This window comes from Microcebus murinus, chromosome 6 (genome assembly GCF_040939455.1).
Source record: "Microcebus murinus isolate Inina chromosome 6, M.murinus_Inina_mat1.0, whole genome shotgun sequence".
Lineage (NCBI taxonomy): Eukaryota > Metazoa > Chordata > Mammalia > Primates > Cheirogaleidae > Microcebus > Microcebus murinus.
In genome coordinates this window covers 57953044-57977073 of record NC_134109.1, presented here as the reverse complement: position 1 = coordinate 57977073, position 24030 = coordinate 57953044, and the positions used below count along the sequence as shown (strand labels likewise).

Sequence of the window (24030 nt, the reverse complement as noted above, 5' to 3'; positions counted from 1 at the left end):
AACTGGGAACCATATGTGTCACATGATTTGTTAGGGCCCAATCACACCTAATTTCAGTGACTGAAGAAAAAGAGGCAAGCAATTAAGGGAGAGTTTGGTCAGCTTCTGTTCAACGGAGGACGGAAACCTGCACAGCTGGAGACAATTCTGAGCAAATTGATCAGAATTCCTTTACCTTAACAAGAGCCTGGCTAACAAGTTGATACCCATGAGTTTCTATAATCAGGCAGCAAGAATTTAAGAACCCAGAAAGGCAAGCCACCTTGGAGTATTAATAGCTCTAACCCATGTAATTCTAAGGAGCACAGACACCTGTTAGCTTGGGATAAGGCAGACTATATTTTATGAATAATATAATTGGCTGAGTAACAAAATGTTATATTCAGGTGCCAAGAGTTGAATGTGGCTGCTTATAAAATAAATTAACAAACTAAACAAAAAATGGGGACTAGAAAATCTTTGGCATGATATCTGGGCATTCAAAATGTTGGATCTACTATTTTTTTTTAAAAAAGACATTTTAATGTGCATTCTCCAAATGAGTGGTTAAGAGTCTTCTCTGAGTTGCTAATCCCTGGACCCCTCCAAGGGTTGCTTTATATACACTGATGATTGCGTGCTTGCCAACATGATGACCACGTCCAAAGAAGTCTTTTCCAGGGACAGATCTGCTACTTTAAAAAGGTTTGTGTAATTCCTAAATAATGAACATGGTACTCTGGAAGGATACCAAGCATACTAAACATTTGGAAGAGTTAATGAAAACACTGTTACATTTTTTAAAAATAATAAAGTAGATCTACCCCCGCAACTTTATGATTATTTTTGCAGTTGCAGTCTTTAACTCCAAGCCAAGAAGTACTGGGAACACACTCAATGCTGATCCAAACGAGCGGAGCGTTCTATGTATCCTTTCCTGTATTGCATGGGGCAGGAAAGACCTAAGAGAAAAAGGCATAGCCCAAATGCAAAACTACCTACACACACAGAGAACAGCAATTGCAAAGTCCAATCTGTTTCCAGCAGCCAGCAAAAGTGAACCTGGTTAGTTTGCTTTAGCCTCTAAACATTCTTCCTGGACTCAACATCTTTTCTTAACTAAACCATTGATATTTCAAGGGAAAAAAACCTACACACAACAAAACAACTAACAATTAGACACACCTGGTTAAAGTGTCCTGCGCTCTGTTCACACTTCATGATGTATCTTAAAGTGACAGCATATTAAAATGTCAATGTAATTCCTGAGCATTATGTGGCTATTACAGCTGAAAGCATAATTATAGTTCCCAGAATTATGTAGCTGAACTTGGCCATTTATATGGCCCCAAATTCATATATTATATGAAATATGTAATTTTCACAAAATTATAATAAGTTAGAAAAATTGAAATATAGCCTCAGATAAACTAAAAAATTCATATTGATTTTTTGTTTGTATGTGTTTAGACCACGGTCATAGTATTCTTTGGAGTCTACCGTCATGTGTTAGGCACAATACATGAAATTTTGGGTAAGAATATTGTTACTCTAATATTTCCAAGACAAACACATAGCTGACCATATTCAGGTTTAAATATATATATTTTAAAACCATATAGGAAACACTCCTATACATGGAGTGTTAATAATTTTACATGGAAACCAAATATACTAAATTTGAATATAATAAATATCATAAATATGAAATTGAATCAAATTGCTTCCATGCATTGAAATAGGAAAATTTTAAATTCGTTAGAACATATATCCTTGGTAATAAATAGTGATGATATTCTTATTGTGAAAACCAGGAGTGCTTGCCAAGTACTGGAACTGCAAAATTGTCTCAGTAGCTAAAATAAAATAGAATATTACTAAGGAATTTGGCACTAAAACCAAATCAACAATTGTTCAAGAGGGAAACAGGATAATTAAAATTTTCATTTGAAGACTGTAATGATATGAATCACATATTCCAGATAAATGTTTTGGCAGGACCATGCTTCCATTAACATCTCCCAAGGACAACCCTAAAGTTGCAAAATCTGAGAAGCTGCCTGAGTGAATCTTACACTTAAGTATTTTGCAGCAGATTGTCTGCACACTTCTCATCATAACGCTACACTTCTTCAATTAATCAATCTCTTATAAACAAACACTTAGCCCTCTCTGACGTATGGTGTTGCTAAGATACACTGTTTCTCAATCTGAGCATTCATTTCTAACTTCTAGAAATTGTTTCCTAAGATGCTAGACAGCCCCAGGACAGGCTTGATTCCCTCCCGGCCCAGGACTCCTGCTGCCAGCCTGGGTCATCCACACCTGGTTCCTGGGAGTGGCCTGGCTGCTCTCTCATGCCAAGAAGCTCTCTCCTCTGCCCAGCCGGGCATGCAAACATGAGCTTACTCTACTATAATAAATGATTATACAGAAAAACGTGTTTGATGGCCGCAGTTGCTCCAACTTGGCTACTCTTGGTTCTGCTGGACCAGTGACAAATGCCACAGCTTTTTAATGGTCTGACCCCTGGGACTTTCATAAGCCAACACCCTATTTATTCAGAGGTCTTAGGTGTCCTCTGAGGCCCTCCAACAAACACTGCTGCATTGTGTCTCCAGTTCTTTTGTTCCACTTGGATTAGAGAGCACAGTCCATATAGTCTCTTCTTTTCCCCCTCTTTTATGCAAAAGTGGGTAGGGTGAAAATCTTTTAAACTACAGAAACCAGAAGTATATGTTTAAGTGTTAATTTCAACTAATGGTTTGACAACTGGTAGACTGATATGTCCTGTATACATTTACAGAAATATTTTAAGTTGGGATAAATCATTTCTTCACTCTCTCTCTCACTTATTCATTCAGTTAGCACTTATATAATATCTATTTGATACAAGGAACAGTGCCAGATGCTAGGAGTACAAATGTAAATGTGCCATGATCTCGCATTTTAACAGAGGGTACCATAAAAAAACTAACATTATGATGTGAAACATAGATATTATATATACTATAGACACACACACACATACAGTTTTATCCAATGTCAGAGCAAGGAACCATTAATTCCCCCTAAAGATGTATTAATAATAGAAGAGAATTCAGAGAAGTGGTTATAGTTGAGTTGAATCTTGAAGGATGAGAGAATTTTCCCCCCAAGGAGAAGCTGGGTGAGAGTAATCATAGCAAACAAATAGTGGTTAATTGTCCAAGTTTGAATTTTGGCTCTCTCCTTTCTCATTTGTTGAACTCTTTAAGTATTAGTTTTCTCATCTGTAAAATGGAGATAATAATAGTACTTCCTTCATGGACTTGTTAGCAGGATTAAAGCAGACAGCATGATAAAGAACACTGTACAGCATGGAGTAGATTCTTGATAAGGTGGTTATTAGTAATGTTTATTACCATTATGTGCATTTACAGGTTGTGTTCTGGAAATAATAAATGGTAGTTGGTGTAGATACAATGAAAGTACATCAGACTTAGCAGATATATAGTGGATTCTGGAAAAGGTATATTGGGATCCTGTATGTAAGGCCTTGTATGTCATCCTAAAAAGTCTGGACTTGATGTCATGAACAAAGGGAGACCATGAATGGTCATACTTTCAGACATGCATCTCCTAAGTGACCGTCAGTGTACAGAAACCTGCAGTGAAGGAGGATAACTAGTGACTTTTGTACTTTCCTGGGATAGGACGCAGGGGAGGCATTTTGCCACCCTTGTACCTACCAAGGGGGAGTGGCGGTAGTAATCTGCCTGAGGTGCAGGCAATAAGGGGCAGCTTTGTGTGTATAAAAACTTTACAAAATAATAAACATCAGTTTGTTTTTGTTATTGTCATGCTCTGCTAATTCAGAACAATGTCAGTGATATAATATGCTCTTACCTGCTGGGCAAGCCACACCCTCAGTATGCCACGGCTTGGTACTTTGTGAAATCTAAGGAAGATTAACAAGCACCCAGAAGCTGGGTCATTGGTTAGTAATTCCTGACCCTTAGGTATGGGTTAATTCAAGAGCAAAAAATGGGCCTAAGGAGCAAACCACCAAATACAAAGTTTGAGAGGGGCTAAGTAGTAGGAAAAGTTTGGGGTACCTCCCAAGGAAAACAGGTCAAAGAGGAGGCTCCCCTCAGGGGAACCCTGGAAAAAAGAAACCAATGACTCTAGATGGTGGCTAGTGAAGAGATACAGATACCAAAAATTAAAGCTGGAAGAGGGAAGGCTTCAGGCAATACACCTTCCTCATCTGTAACTACCTCACCATTGGTAGGTCATGTACCAATCCAGAAAGGTCTGGTCCAGTGGTTTTCAGGACCACCAGTGTTAGCATCACCTTATCTCAAATGCAGACCATTGCCATTGGCCTCCACCCCACACTGACTGAGGAACTCTGGGACGGGGCCCAGCAATCTGGGTTTTCACCAGTCCTGCTGGTGACTCTGAGGGATGCTAAAGTTTGAGAATCACAGGTCTCCCCCTCTGTGAAGCAATTCCCTAAATATAGCCTTACATCCTCTAAGTTATGATTTATTCTGATGCCTCAATGGTATTGGTGACATTTGTCATATATCAACATTTCTGCCTCTAACACATGAGATCAGTGGATTAGCTCCTTTGCTTAACCCAATGGTTCTCGACAGGGGTGAAGGGTGGTTTTGTTCCCCAGGAGGTATTTGGCAATATCTGGAGACATTTTTGGTTGTCACGCTGTTACTGGTATCTCCTGAGTAGAGGCCGCAGATCCTGCCAAAACATTCTACAATGCTCAAGACAGACCCTTGCAACAAAGAATTAGCTGGCTCAACGTGTCAATAGTGCCACGGTTGAGAAAGCCAGGTTAACCTTACAAAACAAAAGTTCTTTTGGAATCTTCATTACGTTGGGGGAAGGGGAAAGCAGCATGGGGAAGTCAGCACCCAATGCAGTCTCTGAACACACATCCCCACTCGTGTGGCCAGGATTGTTTACTGATTGGTGACGGACTCTGTTTATTGTTGGTCCGTAAAGGAAGTAGGAGCTTTATGACCCTAACCAGGAACTGCCGGCTTTGTTTGCTCTCCCTCTCTTGAGCTTGTCTTTCTGTATATTGTTTCTATCTTGACTTCATTCTTTGATTCCAAAGCGGTCAGGCCAGTCCTGATCTGGATCTCAAGCATTGAGTCCTGGCTGCTGAGACATGGCTTGTAAGGGGGAGGGGGATTTGGGCACTGCTAATTCTAGTAGTAGGGGCTGGAGGGCAACCTCACTGAAATGATAAGCCAAGATTCCAGAGAATGCTTGAGGTATCGCCCACCTACTGCCCCCTCCTTAGATTGGGAGTGGCCAGTGGAACCATCTCAGAGAGGAGCTGGCCAGGGCCGTGCCAGACATGTGGGCGGGTGACGTGCAGAGGCCCAGGGATCCCCACATCCCGGCCACGTTGCTGCTACAGAAGAAGAAGCACACAAGGGCTATCCATGGAGCGAATTCTGCTATGATAGAATCTGACTGAGGCAGGAATTGGGCCTGATTGTGGGGTAGAGGGACATGAAGGAGGCAGATCTATGCAGACTGGAAGCACATTCCACCCAGAAAATGTGGAATCAGATGGAAAAAACAAGTGAAAGCCACGATTGCCCTGGATATTTGGCTTACTTTGTTTTCATGTAATTTGGGGAAGCTTGTCTGCTGTGCTGTCCAAGGAAGCTCACGGCTGGTGCAAAAGGATATTTAATTCCTGTGAACAACTCTTGGCATCTTTTTACACAATGATTTTTACAGCCTCACATTTCCATGGGATCATTTCACATTTACCACTGTTTGATGACTCTATAACACACTCCAGTAGCCAAATGGAACACAGTTCTGTTTTTATTTTAAAGGAATTTTTTTTTTCATATTTAAAGCCTAGAATGTGCTTTATCTTAGGCCTGGGGTCTGGGTCTGCCTGGTTGGGGTCTGCAGCATTTCTTACCTTCCGCCGCAGTGAAGCTCGTCAGAATGAAGACCCCTCTGGAGGGCAGGGCCAACACTGGAAGCTCACTTCCTAACAGACACCAAGGGAGGGAGCGAGCAACCCTGGGATGGAAACACCTTTCAGGCAGCACCGCAGGGAGTCTCTATTTAAACAGGTGACCTTGCAGAGAGAGGCTCCAGATCCCATTACCGACAGGCGGGCTGAGAGGCAGATTTGTTTTTATGAGCTCTCCAGGCACACATCGGGGGCCAGGCGTAAATATGGAGAGAACTTGCTAAAACCCTGCCCCTTTTCCACAAAACGTAAAGAAAATAAAATTGTGTGGAGGCTTTTGAGAATGACTGCTACTATCAGTAAATGACCCGAGAAAGCAAAGCGGCCATCATTCAGCTGAAGTTTTTTAAATTTCCTTTATCTAGGGAGATGAAAAGCAGTATCAGATATTTCAGCCCTCCTGCTTCCTTTAAGGAGTGGTGGAAAGAGAAAAACAGCTGCTTGTATATGAAGCAGTTTAAGGGTCAAATATTGCTCTGCCCAGAGGTGCTGACATCACTTAACTCTCCCCAGGAGAGGGGCTCTGTCGTCATTTTCAGGGATGGCCGGCCGAAGGCCTGAGGATGGGCTGGCCACAGCCCCCATTTTGTTTCTCCTTGAGCACCTACAGAGTCAACAACTGCAAGTGAACATTGCCATTAAGACTCTAAAACTTTGTTTTTATTGGCTTTTGGGGAGAATATTTTTTGTTCACAATTTATGAAAACACAATGTAGCCAGCAGTAAGTTAAAATGTGAATGTGAATTTCAAACTTTGTATAGTCATTAGGCTAATCATTAGTCATTTGTGGTTGACAAGGAGGGTTATAATTTGACACCTGGCAAAAATCAAGCGATTTCAGAGAACTCAGAGCTGGGAAATGAGATGGAAAAACCACCCTCTTTTTCCCTAGGAGGTCCCATGAAGTAACGTTTGCAAAACCTCTTTCTCTCCATATAGGCGAGTTGCCCCTGATCCAGGGCTGTGGTGTCTCTCCACCTCTGAGTACTGGACTACCCCACCCCACCCTCCAGAGCCTGTAAAAACTGGCCAAAAAGTCTGCCTCATAAGGTTCTCAGAAGTGAACCTCTGGGAATTAAGAGAAAGAGATAAATAACTTCTGAACCTGATGCTTAAGCAATAAGAGACCACCAGAAAGTTTCAGTGTCAATTCTGAAAATATTTTTTGAAACATCATAAAGTCATGGGAGAATGACAGAATGGTACTAGAATGACAGAATCCTCATTTTCTAATTTCTTTATAAAACTCCAGATTTTCTTCTGTCCCCTCTATATGACCATTTTGTTTTGTGAGATGAGATCAAAATATTGAACCCTGAGTTTGTATTTTCTGACCCCCGACCTCTCCCAGGTGTTCTGGCCCATTTCCTGAGAGTTATGTTTAATTTGGGAATGCTTCCCTCTTTTCTCCCATTCCCCTGTTACAGTTTGAAACCTGGAACACCCGCATACAAGACCCTGACTATCTCCCTTTGCTACTCAAAAAACACTCTTAAATGTTCTCTCAGAACTTGGCAAGCATCTGGACAGGGACAGTTTTCTCACACTCTGAGAAATCAAAATATAAAACAATAACTCTTTTCCAATTCTTCAACCTGAGGATAAATTTTAGGGTAATTTCTTTTTCCTTTCTATTTAACCTAAGAGTTTCCTGTTTTAGAGCTAAAAGGAAATCAAATAAATAATCTACTGAAGTTTTCAGTGTGTAACAAGGAAATAAAAATTCCAATTTGAGATTCTTTAGGACCAAACCTCAGGAAAAAAAATCCAAATATTATTTCAAGATTATCTCTTCAGAAGTACTGGTTAATATTTTCTTAATAAATCTCCCTCTCCCATTCTCTTTTTCAGATTGCAAAAGAAAAGACTAGAAAATACAACTTTGAAAGTCATGCATTATTTTTGTTTTAAAAATCAAGCTAGAACCCTGCTTGACAATACTACTATACTAATCCTGGTTGTCTTTTAAAAAGACAAAGCTTAAGATATCTAGAAAATCCTAATAAAAAGAGATTTCTACACCTTTTAACTCAATAAGAGGCTATTCTACTGAGCTAACAAAAAGAGCTACCTTGAGGAATGCAAAAAACTCTGCCTACTTCACCTGGCATTATTCCTTTAAAATAAATAAATAAATAAACCCTTCATGAGTTGTACAAGTAAATACCAGATATTGTGTGCACTAAAAACATTTCCTTGAGGAGCACCCTGGCCGGCCTCACAAAGCCCACTTGTCCCTAGCATCATACCCACCAACACCAGCATCACCCAGGAGATTGAGTCTTTTCTTCCTAGTCCAGGGGTGAGGGGTGAGGGGTCACTCAGGCACTGAATTAGAGGAAAGAGCCTTGAACTTTAGCAGAGATTGGACAGGACTGAGAGAGGCTCAACCATCCTGGGTCTAGATGACAATTTCTAGATAATCAGGATTAGTAAAGGAGCAGCCGATGCACAGATCTTGGAAAATTCACTGTCACGCAGTGGATATATAAATATCATGTCTAATTCTCTGGGGTGTAAAACTATAAACCACAAGTTAGGCACCAAAGAAAACACAATTTATGCTGTACAAAATGCCCGGATTATGTAGCTAAAGAAATATCCATAAAATCTATGAATTGATCCTGCGTGAACCCTGGCTCACGATGAGAGCCAAAGACAGTATTGGTGTTTTTATTTGTGTTTTATTTTTCCAAATATATAATTTGAAAATGTATACCTGGTAGCCATTTTTAAACTACAGTCATTCATTCACCAAGTATTTATTGAGTATCTACTTTGTGCCCAACATTCTTGTAGACACTACATACATAAATACATCAGTGAAAGAAGGCCCCTTGCCTTTAGAAAGCCTACACTCTAATGGAGGGGGACAAACAGTTAATGCGACACACATAAATAAACTTGATGAGATCAGAAGACTAGAGCAAAGGTAAGAAAGGTCATGAGAAAGGAGACACATAGGAGACTACTGGAGATGAGGCGGCCAGAGAAGGCCCTCTGAGGAGATGACAGCTGAGCTGAGGTATAAGGGTTGAGAAGGAGCCAGGAAGAAGGAATACCAAGCACACGGTCCTGAGACAGGACAGAGCTTGGTGTGTTCAAGGACTAGAGAAATCCCTCTGCTGGATATGTACTGAAATCACCATCCTTTTAAATAATGAAAACATAGCTTTGGAAACATGGAATATCAGATTGGAAGAAACCTCTGAGATCATTCAGGGGCATGTCCTCCCTTTCCAGGTTAGGAGTCACGTCCCCGAGCACCTCCAGCGACCCGCACAGCTGGGCCCACAGCGATGAGCTAGAACGCTGATCTGCTGTCTTCAGCGCGTATCTTCCCGCACGACCCACAGCCTCCGAGTCAGTGCGTGTGGATCACATTTCCCCCGACACTGACAGGCTGTCCACAAAGGGATCATGCCTGCCAACCCGTCCTTCCTTAGTGAACATGGCTCAGAATTCTAGCCAGTTCTCACTTTAGGAAACTATCTTCTAAAAAAAAAAAAAAAAATCAATCCTTTTTCTTATATGTACTTGATACTTTTCAGAATTTAAAAGGCCACAAATACAGAGATAACTTCAAAAGCCTATTTTTCTTTGACTCTTTAGCAGTACTGAGTTAGATCTGATAGTGAAAAGTTTACACAGCTATGCTGTGCTTTTTCATAAAAAAAGAGAAATGCATATCCCAGACAGATTTTGATTATAAAAAATTGATGATATTCAGTTTAATTTTGGATGGCTTTTGCCACAGTAGGGAAGTATGTAACCTATTAAGTTCTCACAAAAGTTTCACTGAAGAAAATATTATTCAATAACCCCCAAATAGGAAGAATTTATCCTGTAGGAACTTGGCTCAGAGTACACAGAGTTGCATCCAGGTCTATTTATCATCTTGCAAACTTCTTCATTATGTCAAAACTAAATCTCAGCTGTGCCCTGACTGCAAAGCAAAAGTGTGCAGGCTATTTTAGCCACCTCAACAAGAATATTCCGAGAATTAATCGATTTTCCAAGAATGTTAAGCACTTTTATCAATTTTTGTCAAGGTTCAGTTATGATATTACATTATCATCCTTGAATTTATGTTTGTCTAAAGAAATTTATGATTTTTATTCTTGCTTCACACAAAGGAGAAACAACCTTCTAGAATATCCATGATAACCATAGTCTTCAGCTATGCGAGAATCCCAACAATTTAGATTTCATTAGGCTTGATTCCCACTGTATGTTCAACTCAAAAGCAGCTTTCCCATGGGCACAGCCTGGGGTTCTAAGGTTCAGCTCACAGTCAGAGCTTTTTCTCAAGCAGCCTCTTTCTCAACACATTCAGGTTTTCTCAGACCATAGGAAGAGCCCAAGTCAATATCCTAAAGTGTTTTTTCTCCATGGCACATGACTTTTAAGGACTACTCCAGCTCTTTTGAGACAGACACCTGCTCTTTATAGAGGCAGCTAAGGGCAAACACCCTTGATAAGATAGTTTTATTTTCACTGATGACAGAGTGCTTAGAGCTTAACTTGAATCATTTAAAAAAATGACTACAATAGCAAAATAAACAAGAAACATTTTGAACTTTTGCTTTACTGCTTGCATTTGGAGCTAGGGCTAATCTCAAATAGCCTCTGAATAGACACTGAAAATAGACATGGTATTAGTCCCTAATTCTCCCACCCCAAGAACCTGCCCTTAAAATAGACGATTATCTGAGAAAAGTTTATGATTGCATAACAAACACTTAGAAAAATATCCAATTTGGTTTTAATTCAAAATAATCCCAAAGTTTATTTTATTCTCATATCTTATAGTCATATTAAGTTATAATAACCTCAAATTGGAATCTAAGCTACAGCTTAGGTAAAATATCTTACTATAAAGGAACTTGTGATGGGCATTGGTTAAATAAGTTGATTGATGAAATTGCTGAAAATTTAAAAGTAGTTGGGACAAAATCCTGGATGGGTTTGGGCAGGGGGAACAACGGAGGATGAAATAGTCTTCATGCAGATGCTCATTTTAGAAGTAATTCACTTTCCCATGACAAAGATAAGAAAGTCATTTAAGAATTATTTACCTTTCAGCTTAAAAAAAGAAAAAAGAGAAAAAGATGCCTGGGGAGCCCCACTGACAGACAGGAAGAATGCAATGTCGCTTTTCCTTCTCATCCTCTGGCTGGGATAGTCACGGGAGGAAAAGCCTTCGCAGTTAAGCGGGAAAATGAAGCAAGAAGTATCAAAACATAACACACCTTTTGTTACTAGCTAAGGGAGAATCTAAGACCATTTAATTAGTTGAGGAGTAATAGCTACTGTACTTTAAACAAACACTAAATCTTTATTTTTAAAACTTAGACAAAACACAAATTAAAAAGCGATTAAACGCTTTACAAAAGCTCCACAATGTGAGTCATAAAAATAGCTTGTTCCTCTGGGGAGTGATTTAAAAAAGAATTCCATTTACAGAAAAATAAATAAATAAATTTAGAAACAACATTTCAAGATTATAAAGTGAGTTACAGTTGATTTAACATAATAGAACTTTGTTATTTTATGTGTGGAGAACTGACTGGATTTTTTTTTTTAAGCAACAATATATTCTCCTTATTAATTAAACTAAAAGATAACCAGTCTGGTCTAAAGATTCTTCTGCATAAGATCGTTGGGACTAATTTTTTCCCCAATGCCTCAGACAACAGATTCTTCAGTGTCCTCCTTATCTCCTCCTCCTCATTTCGGGGCTACCGAAATGTTCAGCCGAAACTGTTCAGTAGCAGCAAAGGCGGACATGCACGAACGTTCCTTGCGGATAAGGCGGCTATTGCAACCAACCCAGCCCAGGGCCTGCGTGTCTGTAAGAATACAGACATGCAGCATTCTGAAACAGTGCTCAAAATAGAATTGTTTTCTCTTAGTTTTAGGGCCTAGTTATATTAGTCACTATAAAAATGTGGGACCTTTTAAAGTTTGTCATGAACTCACAGGCAATGATGAATTTAATTTGTAATAAAGCACTTAGGTGGGAGCAAGTGGCATTTTAAAGCACACATTTACTCATTTAAAACCACATATTCACTGCAGCCCTACAATGTGCCAAGCAGAACACAGCTAACTGGCACCTCTGTTCCTCCCAAATATATTACCCATCTTGTGCCTTGTTTTTGATTGATTATGTTAATAAATAAAATCTTTACTGATGACTGCATGGAAAAGAATGACCTAATCAATTCAGAGTTGCATAGTGTCCACCACCCAGTACTTTCTTACTTTGGCTCAGAAACCACAAAAGGACATTCCAGTTAAATAATATAAATCCCAGAGAAACCCTACTATGGTCATGCAACTTCAAAAGCAAAGTTGACGTTACACTTACAGTGTATTCGGGGATGCAGTAACCATTTCAGACCATTATATGTTGCTGTCGATTGATTTAGCTACATGACAAAGTCCCAATGAAAATATAGTTTATAAAAATGTGGTTCAACTTCTTGTTTGCTTTACTTCAGACACATTCTATCCATGGTTAGAAACAAGCCATGACAGTGGTCTAGCCCTGAATTTCTATCCATGGTGAGAAATCAGGCATAACCATGTTCTAACGCTGAATGTGCTCTTCATGTTTTATACCACGGGCAAATCATTAACATATGGAAATAACACTCCCAGCTGCTCCATTATTTTTTTAAAATCCTATAGGTTCTACTGTTTCTTCTCTACACCCCATCCGAACCTTGTCCCACCGTTCTCTCTCCATTTTAAAAGGATCTTTTTCTTTTTTTAAAAGTATCTACTGGGGAAAACGTTCTTCGTTCCTTGTTTCCATCCCACTGTTTCGTTGGCCTCAACAGCTGCTTGGCGTCCCGACTCCGACCTCTAAATTAAGCGTTCATTTTAAAGTTCACTGCTGTTCTCCCCTCCTGCCTGGTAAGTGGAGGCTGCAATGCCTCTCAGCCTCGGCCCCTGTCTCTCTGCTGGGTTCCCCACAAAACAGCCTCTCACCAGAGCCCGGCCTCAGATTTCTCTTTTTAATAAAGTGTGTGGTGGGCTTTTGCCTCTAAATCATTTTTACCCATCAGAGCGAGCCATTTACCTTCCCTCCGTAACAAGCAATGCTCGCTCCTCTCCCATCTCCTGGCACTGACCTGTGTCCCGGTAACCCCACTCCGTGGGACAAGATGTGTTGTTTCTGGCTGCAGATAATATATCCCCACAGCATGCTCACAAACCACAGAATGAGCTCTGCAAGGCAGCCTTTTTACCCTTCCACTTCCACTCGCTGCTAACAAAGCAGTTTATGTAAATGAAACAAATGAGAACCACAGGTTAATGAGATGTTTAAGACTTAAAAAAAAAAAAAAAGGACTTCTTTCCATGACTTTTTGCAGAACTGCCTAGAGGACATTCAGCAATGGTTTCCAAAGGTTGACCCCAGGATCTCTGCAAAAGAACCATCTGGGAGGTTGTTAAACATAAATATTGGTAGGCCCCACCCCGAGAGTTTCTGATTCAGTATGTCTGGGGTTTGGGAGCCACCAACAAAGAGTGTAAATCAATCTCAACTACTTGAGTAAAAGCCCCATAAGCACATATATAACAACACGTGGCTGCCAAATTTTCAACCCAGGTGAGTATTTAGAATTCACACAGTGATTAATATGTTTTGAGAGAAGTATGCGAAGCCTTTTCAGTGCAAGTTAAGTCCTGATGGGAGGAGGGATGACAGCCAAAATATGTATTGAACTGTCCACTCACCAACAGACTTTAACTATATATCTACAAGGAGATGTGAAAATGTCCCTCCCTTTCTCGCCTTCCCCAGCACCAACCAGAAAACGTGCCCTGCAGTTCTTTGACAGGCAGAACTTCTTAAAAGATCAGTCCTTCCAGCATTGGTAGTTCAGTATGCACCAGATTTATATCCCATTTGAAAATAAAACAAAACAGAAACGATAAAAAAGAGAACAAACATCTCAGTAATTCTCTCTTCCAGAAGCACAGTGAGCCATTTCCCTCCCTGGGATTAAAAACATGAGAAGGAGGGAAACTATAACCCCCTCGGGCTATGACTTCCTAAACCTTGGGGCTCCTGAATGCCACTTTCTCCACAGAGGTTCAAACTTTGAAATGCACATGTAGTAAAATTCCCCCACCTGGGGCCCTGCTTATGTCAACCATCCACCCATTCTAAGCAAGAGTATTCTCCTTAGAAGGAACCAGGGCACCACCTGTCCTTCCCCTTAAAGACCTTCCTTTCTAGGCCTGGGCTGTCTAATCCAGGAGCCACCAGCCCCAGGTAGCTATTGACTATTTGAAATGTGGGTGACTAGTGTATGTTGAGATGGACTCTAAGTGTAAGATAGGCACCAGATTTCAAAGACTTAGTATAAAAAAAAAAGAATGGAAAATATCTCATTAAAATTTTTTTATATTAATATGTTGCTATGACAATGTTTTAGATATATGAGGTTAAATAAGATGTATTAAAGTGAATTTTACCTGTTTATTTTCACTTCTTTAAATGTGACTTGTAGAAAACTTAACAGTACATATGTATAGTGCATTTTATTACTATTTCTATCAGCAACACTTTTCTAGATGAAGCCTAGCATCTCGCTTCCCATCTCAAAGCTTGTCCCACAGTTCTCTCACTCTCTCCACCCCTCTCTCCACTCAGTCCACACACCTCCCAGCTCCCATACCTACTGGAAATCTTCTCACCTCACTCCTCCTCAGCCCACGCTCTGAAACTCTACCACAGGCCTGAAATGGTTTTGCCCACCATTCTGTCTAGTAATGTCTCCCTTTTTGTTTCAACAGATTCTTTTTTTTTATTTCAGGAATTTATGGGGGTACAAACATTTTAGTTACCCCTTATGACTTTGGCACATCCCAACCATGATTTGAGGTGTGCCTCTCTGCCCCCCACCCCGTACAATGCTCATCATGCCCATTAGTTGTGAGTTTACCCACTCCCAACCCTCGTATCCCCCAAGAATATTACTACTGTGTTCAATGGATTCTTAATTCCCACTTCTTTCCTGAAATCTTCCATTTGTCAATGAAGACAACACAGCTGCTTATTATTCACTTTCTAGATATTCCAGTTTGGCCATAGAACTAAATAGGGTTATTATTTTGATTATTGCCAAGTACTCATTTATTCAACAACACTCACTGGGCACCTCCTGGAGTCTAGGCACTGGGCTAGCCATAGTGGATACCAATAATGTTGGCGCACAGCCTGAAAATGATGTGTGGGATGATGTCAGCAGGAACACAAGCACTAAACCAATGCTCTCCTCCCCTCAGTCCCAGAAGGACGCTCTACTTGCAAACACCTTTCTGAGGAAGGATTTAAATGTAGTGCTCGCATAACACAACCCTTCCAGCTTAGAAACTTGAAACTGCTTGACTTCATATTAAACATTTCCCCTCTCTCATACTTTGTATACACCCTCATGTTTCCCTGACTACCCTATAAACTCCATTTGTCTTTGTAGGATTAAGCACCGTACTTTCGCGCGCGTGTGTGGGTGTGTGTGTGTGCATGTGTTTTCATTTATTTCTCATAATAATGTGGATACCATTATTTTTCCCACTTAAAGATGAGGAAACGGAGGCAAGGGAAGTTAAGTAACTTAATGAGGTCTCACAGGCAATGAGTGAAGGACTCAGGATTTGAACCCACACAGCCTAACTCTAGATTCCAAGCTATTAACCACCACCCAAACACACACCAAAGACTGTGTAAGCTTGAAGCTGTCCCCAAATGGAGCCTATATAGGAAAATGAAAACTAAAGAAAGAGACGGAGGGAGGGAGGGAGAATATGAAAGAAATATACTGATTATTTTATTTGAACCCCTGGAGAATATGAAGCCAGAAACTATCCTTTGGTCTTCCTAGTTATACAAATGAACATGGTCTTTTGTCATTTGTAGCCATGGGTTCTTAATGAGGGGTCCACTCACAATTGTACACACAGTTGTGTTTGTGTATAAACAGAACTATAAAACAGTGCATACACATGTCTCTGGGGAGAATCTCAAAGGAGTACTTGATTCTACATAACTGCCATATGTACAGCTTTTTAGCTTTGCTAAAATTAAGTGGGGCACTTAGAACATGTCAGTGGTCACGTGGCTGGCCTCTGCTCGCATAGGTCTATGTCTGGAGCTACATTTGCATGCAGCAAAATAAACTGCTTTCTATATTAAGCCAAGTGCCACAATGCCTGAAATTTCTCCATAAAACATTTACCAATTATAATTTCTAATTATCTTTTAAAATACAAAGCAAGTTTCTATTCAGCATGCTAAATTGCAAATACATGCTTCTTTCAGCTCTATTTCCAAACCTCACGAACATGACAGCATGTCAGTCCTGGTTCTGTTGGTCTTTCTCACTATTCCCCTGTTCTGCTCTGCTCTGTAATGCAGAGGGACTGACAAGCTTCTGCAAGGTTGGCTTCCCAGGCTTCCAGGGGTTCAGCAAATAGGAGCACTTGGGGTGGGAGTCTAAAGGTTGGAATTAGAGAGAAATCAGAGGGAGGATTTCTCCCCATCCCTCTCTGCCTCAGGCAGAGGATCTGGTAGCAGCTAGGTCTCCTCTGAGGCTCCAGCTCCCACTAGACAGTCCTGCTATAGTTCTAGCTTCCACCAGGATTACTAGGGCCCCGGGCTCAGGCAATATCATCTCTCGCCTGGGGTGGTGGTGTTATTGCTAATTTCTGAGTTGCCTCCCAGGCCCCTAGTGGCTCCTCAGCAACTCTATCATCTGTATGAACAATTCCTTGCATTGAATTCCCATTTTTCAAATACTCAGAGTGGGTATAGTCTCCTGGTTGGGCCCTGATTAATACCGCTAGTAAAAGAATAATTATAGAAAAGCATAAACCCATATGGACAAAGAGGATGGTGTAGGAAGTAACAGTGAATGTCCACTGTCAACACATTTTTGTAAGATGAAAATGCACAGAGGAATGGTCACTGCCTTAGCAGGGCAAAGGAGGCTGTACCCTAAGTACCTAAAGAGGGAAACCCCAGTAAAGACTCTGGGAAGCCTAAGGCCTTGGAGGCACCAAATACCTTGAAACATAGGAATATGTGACTGAAAACAAGAAGATTCCTTGAAAGTCAATATATGTTCTCCTCTCCCACCTTCCTACTGAAGACCTGAGCCTTATTCTCTGGATATTGAACCAGAGCAGTTCCAGACTGGGAGCTAGTAGGTACAATGGAGTGCAGGAGAGTGGCTCATGCTAGAAACATCATGATGATGTGAATGTCTTCATTCTTAATATCATGACCTTCTGCCACCCACAACCATGGTTGAAAGAGTCTTCACTGGAGAAACAGAATCCCTAGAAAAGACCTCTACATATTGACACTGGGAGGGGGAGGTGGGAGAGCCTTATAAAAAAGCCAAATCATTGCCAAAAAGCCCATCTTTAATGAGCCCCACCGCATTACTAGCTAAGACTTCGAGAGTGTGGAACATAGTCATGAAAAGGAACCTATAGAAACATCTGGGGAAAATAGCAATTAACAATAGTCTAATGGAGCACTAAAGAATGAAAATATGAGGCAATAATTAACTCCAGGAAAATAAATCATTGGACATGACTTGGTTTAGTAGTAAATAATATTTGTATAGTCAAAATAATGTAAACAATTAATTATTGATCAATAATGGGACAGACATAGGGAGAAGAGCTGGGTTTAGAGTGTAATTCTATTAATAGATGTCATAAATAACATTTAAAAATTGCAAAATTAAGAACGAGTAGAGTATTTGTTTCTTAGAGCTGCTGTAACAAATTACCACAAACTGCATGACCTAAAACAACAGAAATTTTTTCTTTCATGGTTCAGAAGGCCAGAAGTCCAAAGTCGAGGTGTCGGCATCTGTTCCCTACCTCTCTCCTAGCTTCTGGTGGTTGCCAGCAATCCTTGGTATTCATTGGCTTGCAGCTGCATAATTCTAATCTCTGCCTTCAACGTCACATGGCTGTCTTCCCTCTGTATCTGCCTTTCTCTGAGTCTCTTCTCTTTTTCTTATAAGGATAAGTCATATTAGACTTAAGGCCCATCTTATTCCAGTAAGACTGCATCTCAGATTAACTAATTATATCTGCAGAGACCCTATTTCCAAATAAATTCACCTTTTGAGGTTCCAGGAAGGATGTGAGTTGGGGTGGAAGAGACTATTCAACCCAATCAACTGGAATAAGCATAACATTTGAAATATGTAAGTGAATTCTAGAAGAAACAGCTCAAAATCAAAGGTCCTTAACTCTGGAATGGGGACAAGTGAGTGGAAAGGACTGGGTAGGGAGATGATGAGCTTGGAACAAATGGGCTTATGGCATACTGACACCCAGGTTCCCTCCTTTGGGCCAGTAGGAGTGTCATATTTCTCCTCCTTCTGGTTGTCCAGGTGTAATGAGGTCATGAGTACGGAGCCTCCATAATGGGATTCGTGGCATTATAAGAAGAGGAAGAGACAACAGAGCTTCCTCTCTGCCATGTGAGGATATAGCAAGAACAAGGTTGTCTGCAAGCTAGGAAGCAGACTTTCACCAAGAATTGAATAGGCTAGGACTTTGGACTTCCAAGCTCCCTAAATAGTGAAAAACAATGTCAGTTGTTTAAGCCACCCAGTCCATAGAATTTTGTTACAGCAGCTCAAGCTAAGACAGAAGCCAAATCCCCATCTTCTCCACCTCTATTAGAAATGTAATATTATCTGCATGTCACAGTCACCTTGTCTTGCTTTCAGCAACCAGCCCAAGAGTCTGCTGCTTCTTTAGGTAGATTAAATAACATGTGCCTCCAATGACCATCCTGAATCATCAGATATTGCCTAATTGAGGCAGTAATGATTTGTTTAACCACCATTGTTGCCTGGTAGAGTTTGCTATTAGGCTCCAACCTAGGCCTGGTGTTCTGGAGTTTTATATAATGAAAATAAATGGAAACCTTCACTACAACCCTAAGAGCTTCCAAATTAAAAAAATAGGGAGTTCAGTAATTCAGCCATAGCTTTAACTTTCTAAAAATGCTCTAGATCATATTAAATCCCACAAGGTTTTGTTATTTTTCTTTTTCTTTCTTGTTTTAGTTTTTGCTCTTGGTAAACAGATTTAATGCATTGCCCTGACTTGTCTCTCCCCTTAAGAGGAAATGCATTTTCCTGAAAATACAGCATTTTCCAATTGGCAAACAGTTATAGGAATAAATTCTTTAAGCACCATTTAAGAAGCTTACTTGAAATTTGGGAGTCTCACACCAAAATGATGACTATTAAGTAGCAATTTGTTATGCAATGCCAAGTGAAAATGTGCTGTCATAATTCACTGGATAACATTTAGTTTTTACATCATTTTGATAAATGTACCTCTTTCACCAAGATAGCCACAAATCATACCTTATGGCTGTCATGTGAAGGCAGTAAAATATTACATACCTGCAGATGACCTCTATCCAGAAATACTTTTCACTATTCACATTTTATCTGTCAAATAGTACTTTCTTTAAGAAATCAACACAAATGCCATTATGGAGAGAAGCTACCGGCCTAGGACAAGTTCTAGCATTTTATGTTCTGACAGATCTTAATTTGGATATCAGCCAAAGTCAATAAAACTTGTTCATGCAGAACCTTACCTGGTTTTCAGCACATCCAGGGGGTGCATCAGGCAAATTTCTACAAGACCTGAAAGATGATAAAGAAAAGTCCAATAAACACTTATGTAAACACTGGTTCTTATTTCCTTGACCCTATTGATTTCTCAAGGATGAAGATTCAAGTAAAGAACTTGGGACTTTTGACATGACACCTAATAGTAGTAGGCTAGTGGTAAAAGACAAATGCATAATATGATTTTATTTCAATGGGAACAAGATATGTGAGCAAGCACTTTCTTACAAGTGCTCTGGCAGAGAGGCAGGGCTGCAGGGGAAAGAAAATAAAAAATGAGTTACATGTTCTAATCCCAACCAACTAGGCAGGAATTATTGTGTCCCAATCCAGCCTGATAGATAAGTACGTGTGGAAAGAAGGGAGAGAAGAAAAGGAAGAAAGAAAGAAGGGAGGGAGGGTCTTTGAGTCCTACCCACTCCCACCACTTAACACAGCAAATCATAAGCCTCAGTTTTAGTATCTATGAAATAAACATAATGATGCCTCTTACCTCACTCATAAGGTAGTTATGAGAATTGATACATATCAACAATTTAATTGCTTAATAGGGAATATTTTTTGAATGCTCACTGTGTGCTAAACACTGTTCTAAGCAGCATTTAGATTATGTCATTTAATTCTCACAAGAATTTTATGTGATAGGGTATATTATCCCCAGTTTATGGATGAGATAATTGAGGAACACAGGTTAAAAGATGTCACATTGTCTAAGATGTCACATTGGAAAATAGTCTTAATTCCCACAAAGCCCATGATATTAACCATTGCACAGTGTGAAAAAACTTCTACCACTTCTTGAAAATCAATTGTAAAGCTCTCCCTCCTGTTGTCTAACTGAGCAGAGAAGACTTCTAAATTATAAACGACTGGCATGTAACAATAGTAGTAGTACAAGTAGTTTTTGGTACTAGTAGTTACCAAAATAATTACAGTAGTTGTTATAGTATTATAATTGTAATAATCATGACAGGCACCTTACCCGGAGCCCCTACATGGCTGTGCTCATTAAACATACATTGTCTCTAATATGCACAACTGCTGGACAAGGTAAATATCATTATCATCTTTACTTTAAGATAAGCAAACTGCAGTTGATAATGTTCAACTAATCTGTTCAAAGGCCACACAACTCTTTGTAGATAGTTTCTTATAGGCAGAGCATTTATCTCCATTTGTAAACTAATTCAATCTGAATTTAGCTATGATATAGTTCATCTTCTCTATCACATGTTTATATACACAAATGTCTTTTCCACTCCACACTGGCCAGGTCCAGAAAACTCAAAGGGCCTGTACCTTCCCAAAGGCCTACTTTGCTTCTGCAGAAGCTTTAGGAAGTTCTTTCCACATACACCTGCTATATGTTGCAAAGTCAAATCTGTCAATCAAAAACAACTGTCCTAATTTGGCTACAATTAATAGGATTCAATATTGATGTTGTGCCAAAGGCTCTCCAAGTCACTGACATAATCACAATCTCATTGCCTAGAGATGGCAAGAGACAGGCACAAGGGAGCAGAGGGAACAGGATTGCTAGACACAATGGCAAAGCCTCTGGGCACCATTTTAGCTTTATTAATAAGCCCTGTTATTCAAGATAGCATCGGTAGGTCTCCTCCTTGCAACCTGTAAGGTTTCCATACATTTCTGCTTGCTTGAAAATTCACATTCACCTGGTAAGAATAAGGTAACCAGAGTTCTTGTCTTGGTGCCTTCAGGGAATGTTCATTTACCCATGGGGACATCAGTTCCTTATCTGTAAGGGGAAGGATTAAGTGGTGTAGAATAACTTTGAGACCTAATAAATGTTCTATGCTTGTGTTGTTATTTTTGAATCTGATTATTATTTATGTATTTTTCCTTATTATTCTGATTTAAGCTTTACTATATTAACTAAAAAAAGATAAAGCCCTAATCCTTTAAACAAAATTTACCTTGGAAATTCAGATTTTAAAAGTAACATTCTTACCAAGTTCTGCAGCAGACATGCAGTAAGTGCACTTCTGTGCACCTGACATGCATAATGGAATAAGACACTTAGAATCAGTTTACCAAAGCAAGTACACAAAGCTTCTCCCACTGACTTGGCATTAGAGGAGAAGCAAAATATTACATAGTAAATAGTAATAGTTGGTATATCTCTCAAAAAGTATACCAAAAGAACCAAGAATACCAACAGCTTATTAAAACCAATAGCGGAACTTGGAGAATCATTTCAGATTTATATAAATCTATTTGCCTATTTGTAAGATTGTTTTAGTCTCCTATGTGCTAATGGGCATTTCTGTTAGTAAACAGATAATAGATCAGATCACTATAGCTTTGTGGTTACTTAAAATTATTTTCTAACCTCTAGCATGCATTGAAACATTCATTTATTCATTCAACAAATGTTCACTGGCTGCCTTCTATACATCTGGCATTGAGGATACAGCCTAGTGAGGGGAAGACACATAAGAACAAACAATAATTCATGGGAGGAGATGCAATGCTCAGACTTTATGGGAGCACATCAGAGAGAGGCCCCTGACCTAGCCTGGGATTAGGTGAGGAGTAGGAAAGGGATTTGAGGCACAAAGAGGAAAGCATGAGCATGAGGCATGGAGGGAGACACAGAACAAAGAAGGAAAGAAGCACTTGAGCATTATGGCAGCCTAGGGTTGAAGGCAGGACAGGGCAAGAGATGAAGCTGGAAGTGTGTAGGTCAGAGTCAAGTTCATGTTCAGGCACTTGCACTTTATCCGATAGCCATGAGGAGCCAGTGAAGGTTGTTTTTTCTTATTACTAATGTACTCCATGTTCCTTGAAGATATTTTGAGGGGTTGTAAGCAGAGGAGTGATAACCTCTGCTGATATGTTCTCCCAGTGATCTGCCCCTTCAATCCCACACTGCTCGCAATCACATTTAAGCACAAGAACACTGATGCCCCATCCCTCTTCCCTTTGGTTACCAGTTTACCAGTAAAAGCACCATCTCATATCATAGCATAGATGTCTTGGTGTCCATGCACCTCTAAATCTGAAAGAGTCAATGCCCCATCTATGAAACTGCCTGCTAAATTCTGGCTTGGCCAACAGAAAAATGTGATTTAAGTTGTCAAATGTAACATGTTTGGTCCAGAATCTCTGTGTGTGATTATTTAGTCACTGTGATTTTCAATCAAAACAAGCAATTTATAGAATTTAAGTTAGCAAAAAATACATCATAAGCAGAAAGAATAGATATGTTGGAAATGATATGGAGGTTTTGCCTTGGATCAGAGTTTTAAATCTGGATTCATTCAGTGGGGTAATGGATGCTTGCTGTTCTCTACTGGATGACCATAAAAATAGATCAGACGAATCTTCACCATAGAGCTAGAAGTGATCTCAAGAAACTGAATTGTACCATGTACTTTTTGGCAATTTTATTACCTAGTATGAAGTCACAAACTAAATAATGAGTTAGTGAACATAGATTTTAATAATTTATTTTTTCTCATAAAATTAAAAATCAAACATAGGAAAGAAGATGACTCTGGAATATCAGGTTTCATTTAATAATCCATCCTAATTGCTAATTTAAGATATGTTGATCTCAAGACAAATAAGACCTAGAAGTTTTGCTTTCACCAACCTGGCATTTATTAAACTCACCAGCCATAGATGAATAGAATGGTTCAATCTTCCCTACTCATATATAATATAAAAATTGTATTGTTAATATCAACCATAGAACCACTTTCCTTGGGAAAAAATTTAAAACTTCATGGTATTTAAGAAGGAATATGCAAAAAAAAAAAAAAAAAAGCATAAGAACCTAAATAGATTTAGACCAGTGCTTTTCTTACAGACTCTCTTTCTGGCTGATTTCAAATTTAAATTTGGTATTTAAATTAAAACCAGAACAATAGTCACTCTAGTGATAAAATGTCTCTAAGGCATGCTTATTTGTAAATAAGCTGGGCTATTTGTATTATCTATTCATTTTGTGGATAAAAAGCAGAATCAAAACTTAACCAAACTACAGAATAAATGTCATTAGAAAAACATACATTTTCTCAAATAACATACTATATGTCAGTAAGTTTAACATATCCCATTTGTTATTTTATTTTTTTTTAAGAGACAGGGTCTCTCTCTGTCACCCAGGCTGGAATGCCGTAGAGTGATCATAATGCACTGCAGCTTCAAACTCCTGGACTCAAACAATCCTCCCGCATCAGTCTCCTGAGTAGCTGGGACTACAGGTGCAAACCACTAGGCTCAGATAATCTTTTTTGCTTTTTTTTTTTTTTTTTTTTAGTGATGGGGTTCTCACTATGTTGCCCACATTAGTCTCAAACTCCTGGCCT

General features: G+C 39.6%; 1 protein-coding gene across 2 annotated transcripts in view; it reads right to left on the bottom strand.

The window, feature by feature from the left end:
* The window catches only part of SLC25A21 (solute carrier family 25 member 21), a 453133-nt gene that overhangs the window by 167846 nt on the left and 261257 nt on the right, over window positions 1–24030 (bottom strand). For both annotated transcript variants that reach the window (XM_012767042.3, XM_012767041.2), the window contains exon 2: window positions 19660–19708. In XM_012767042.3, coding sequence (XP_012622496.1) covers window positions 19660–19688 — 29 coding nt within the window. In that variant the 5' untranslated portion in view covers window positions 19689–19708. The remainder of the gene's footprint in view (window positions 1–19659; window positions 19709–24030) is intronic.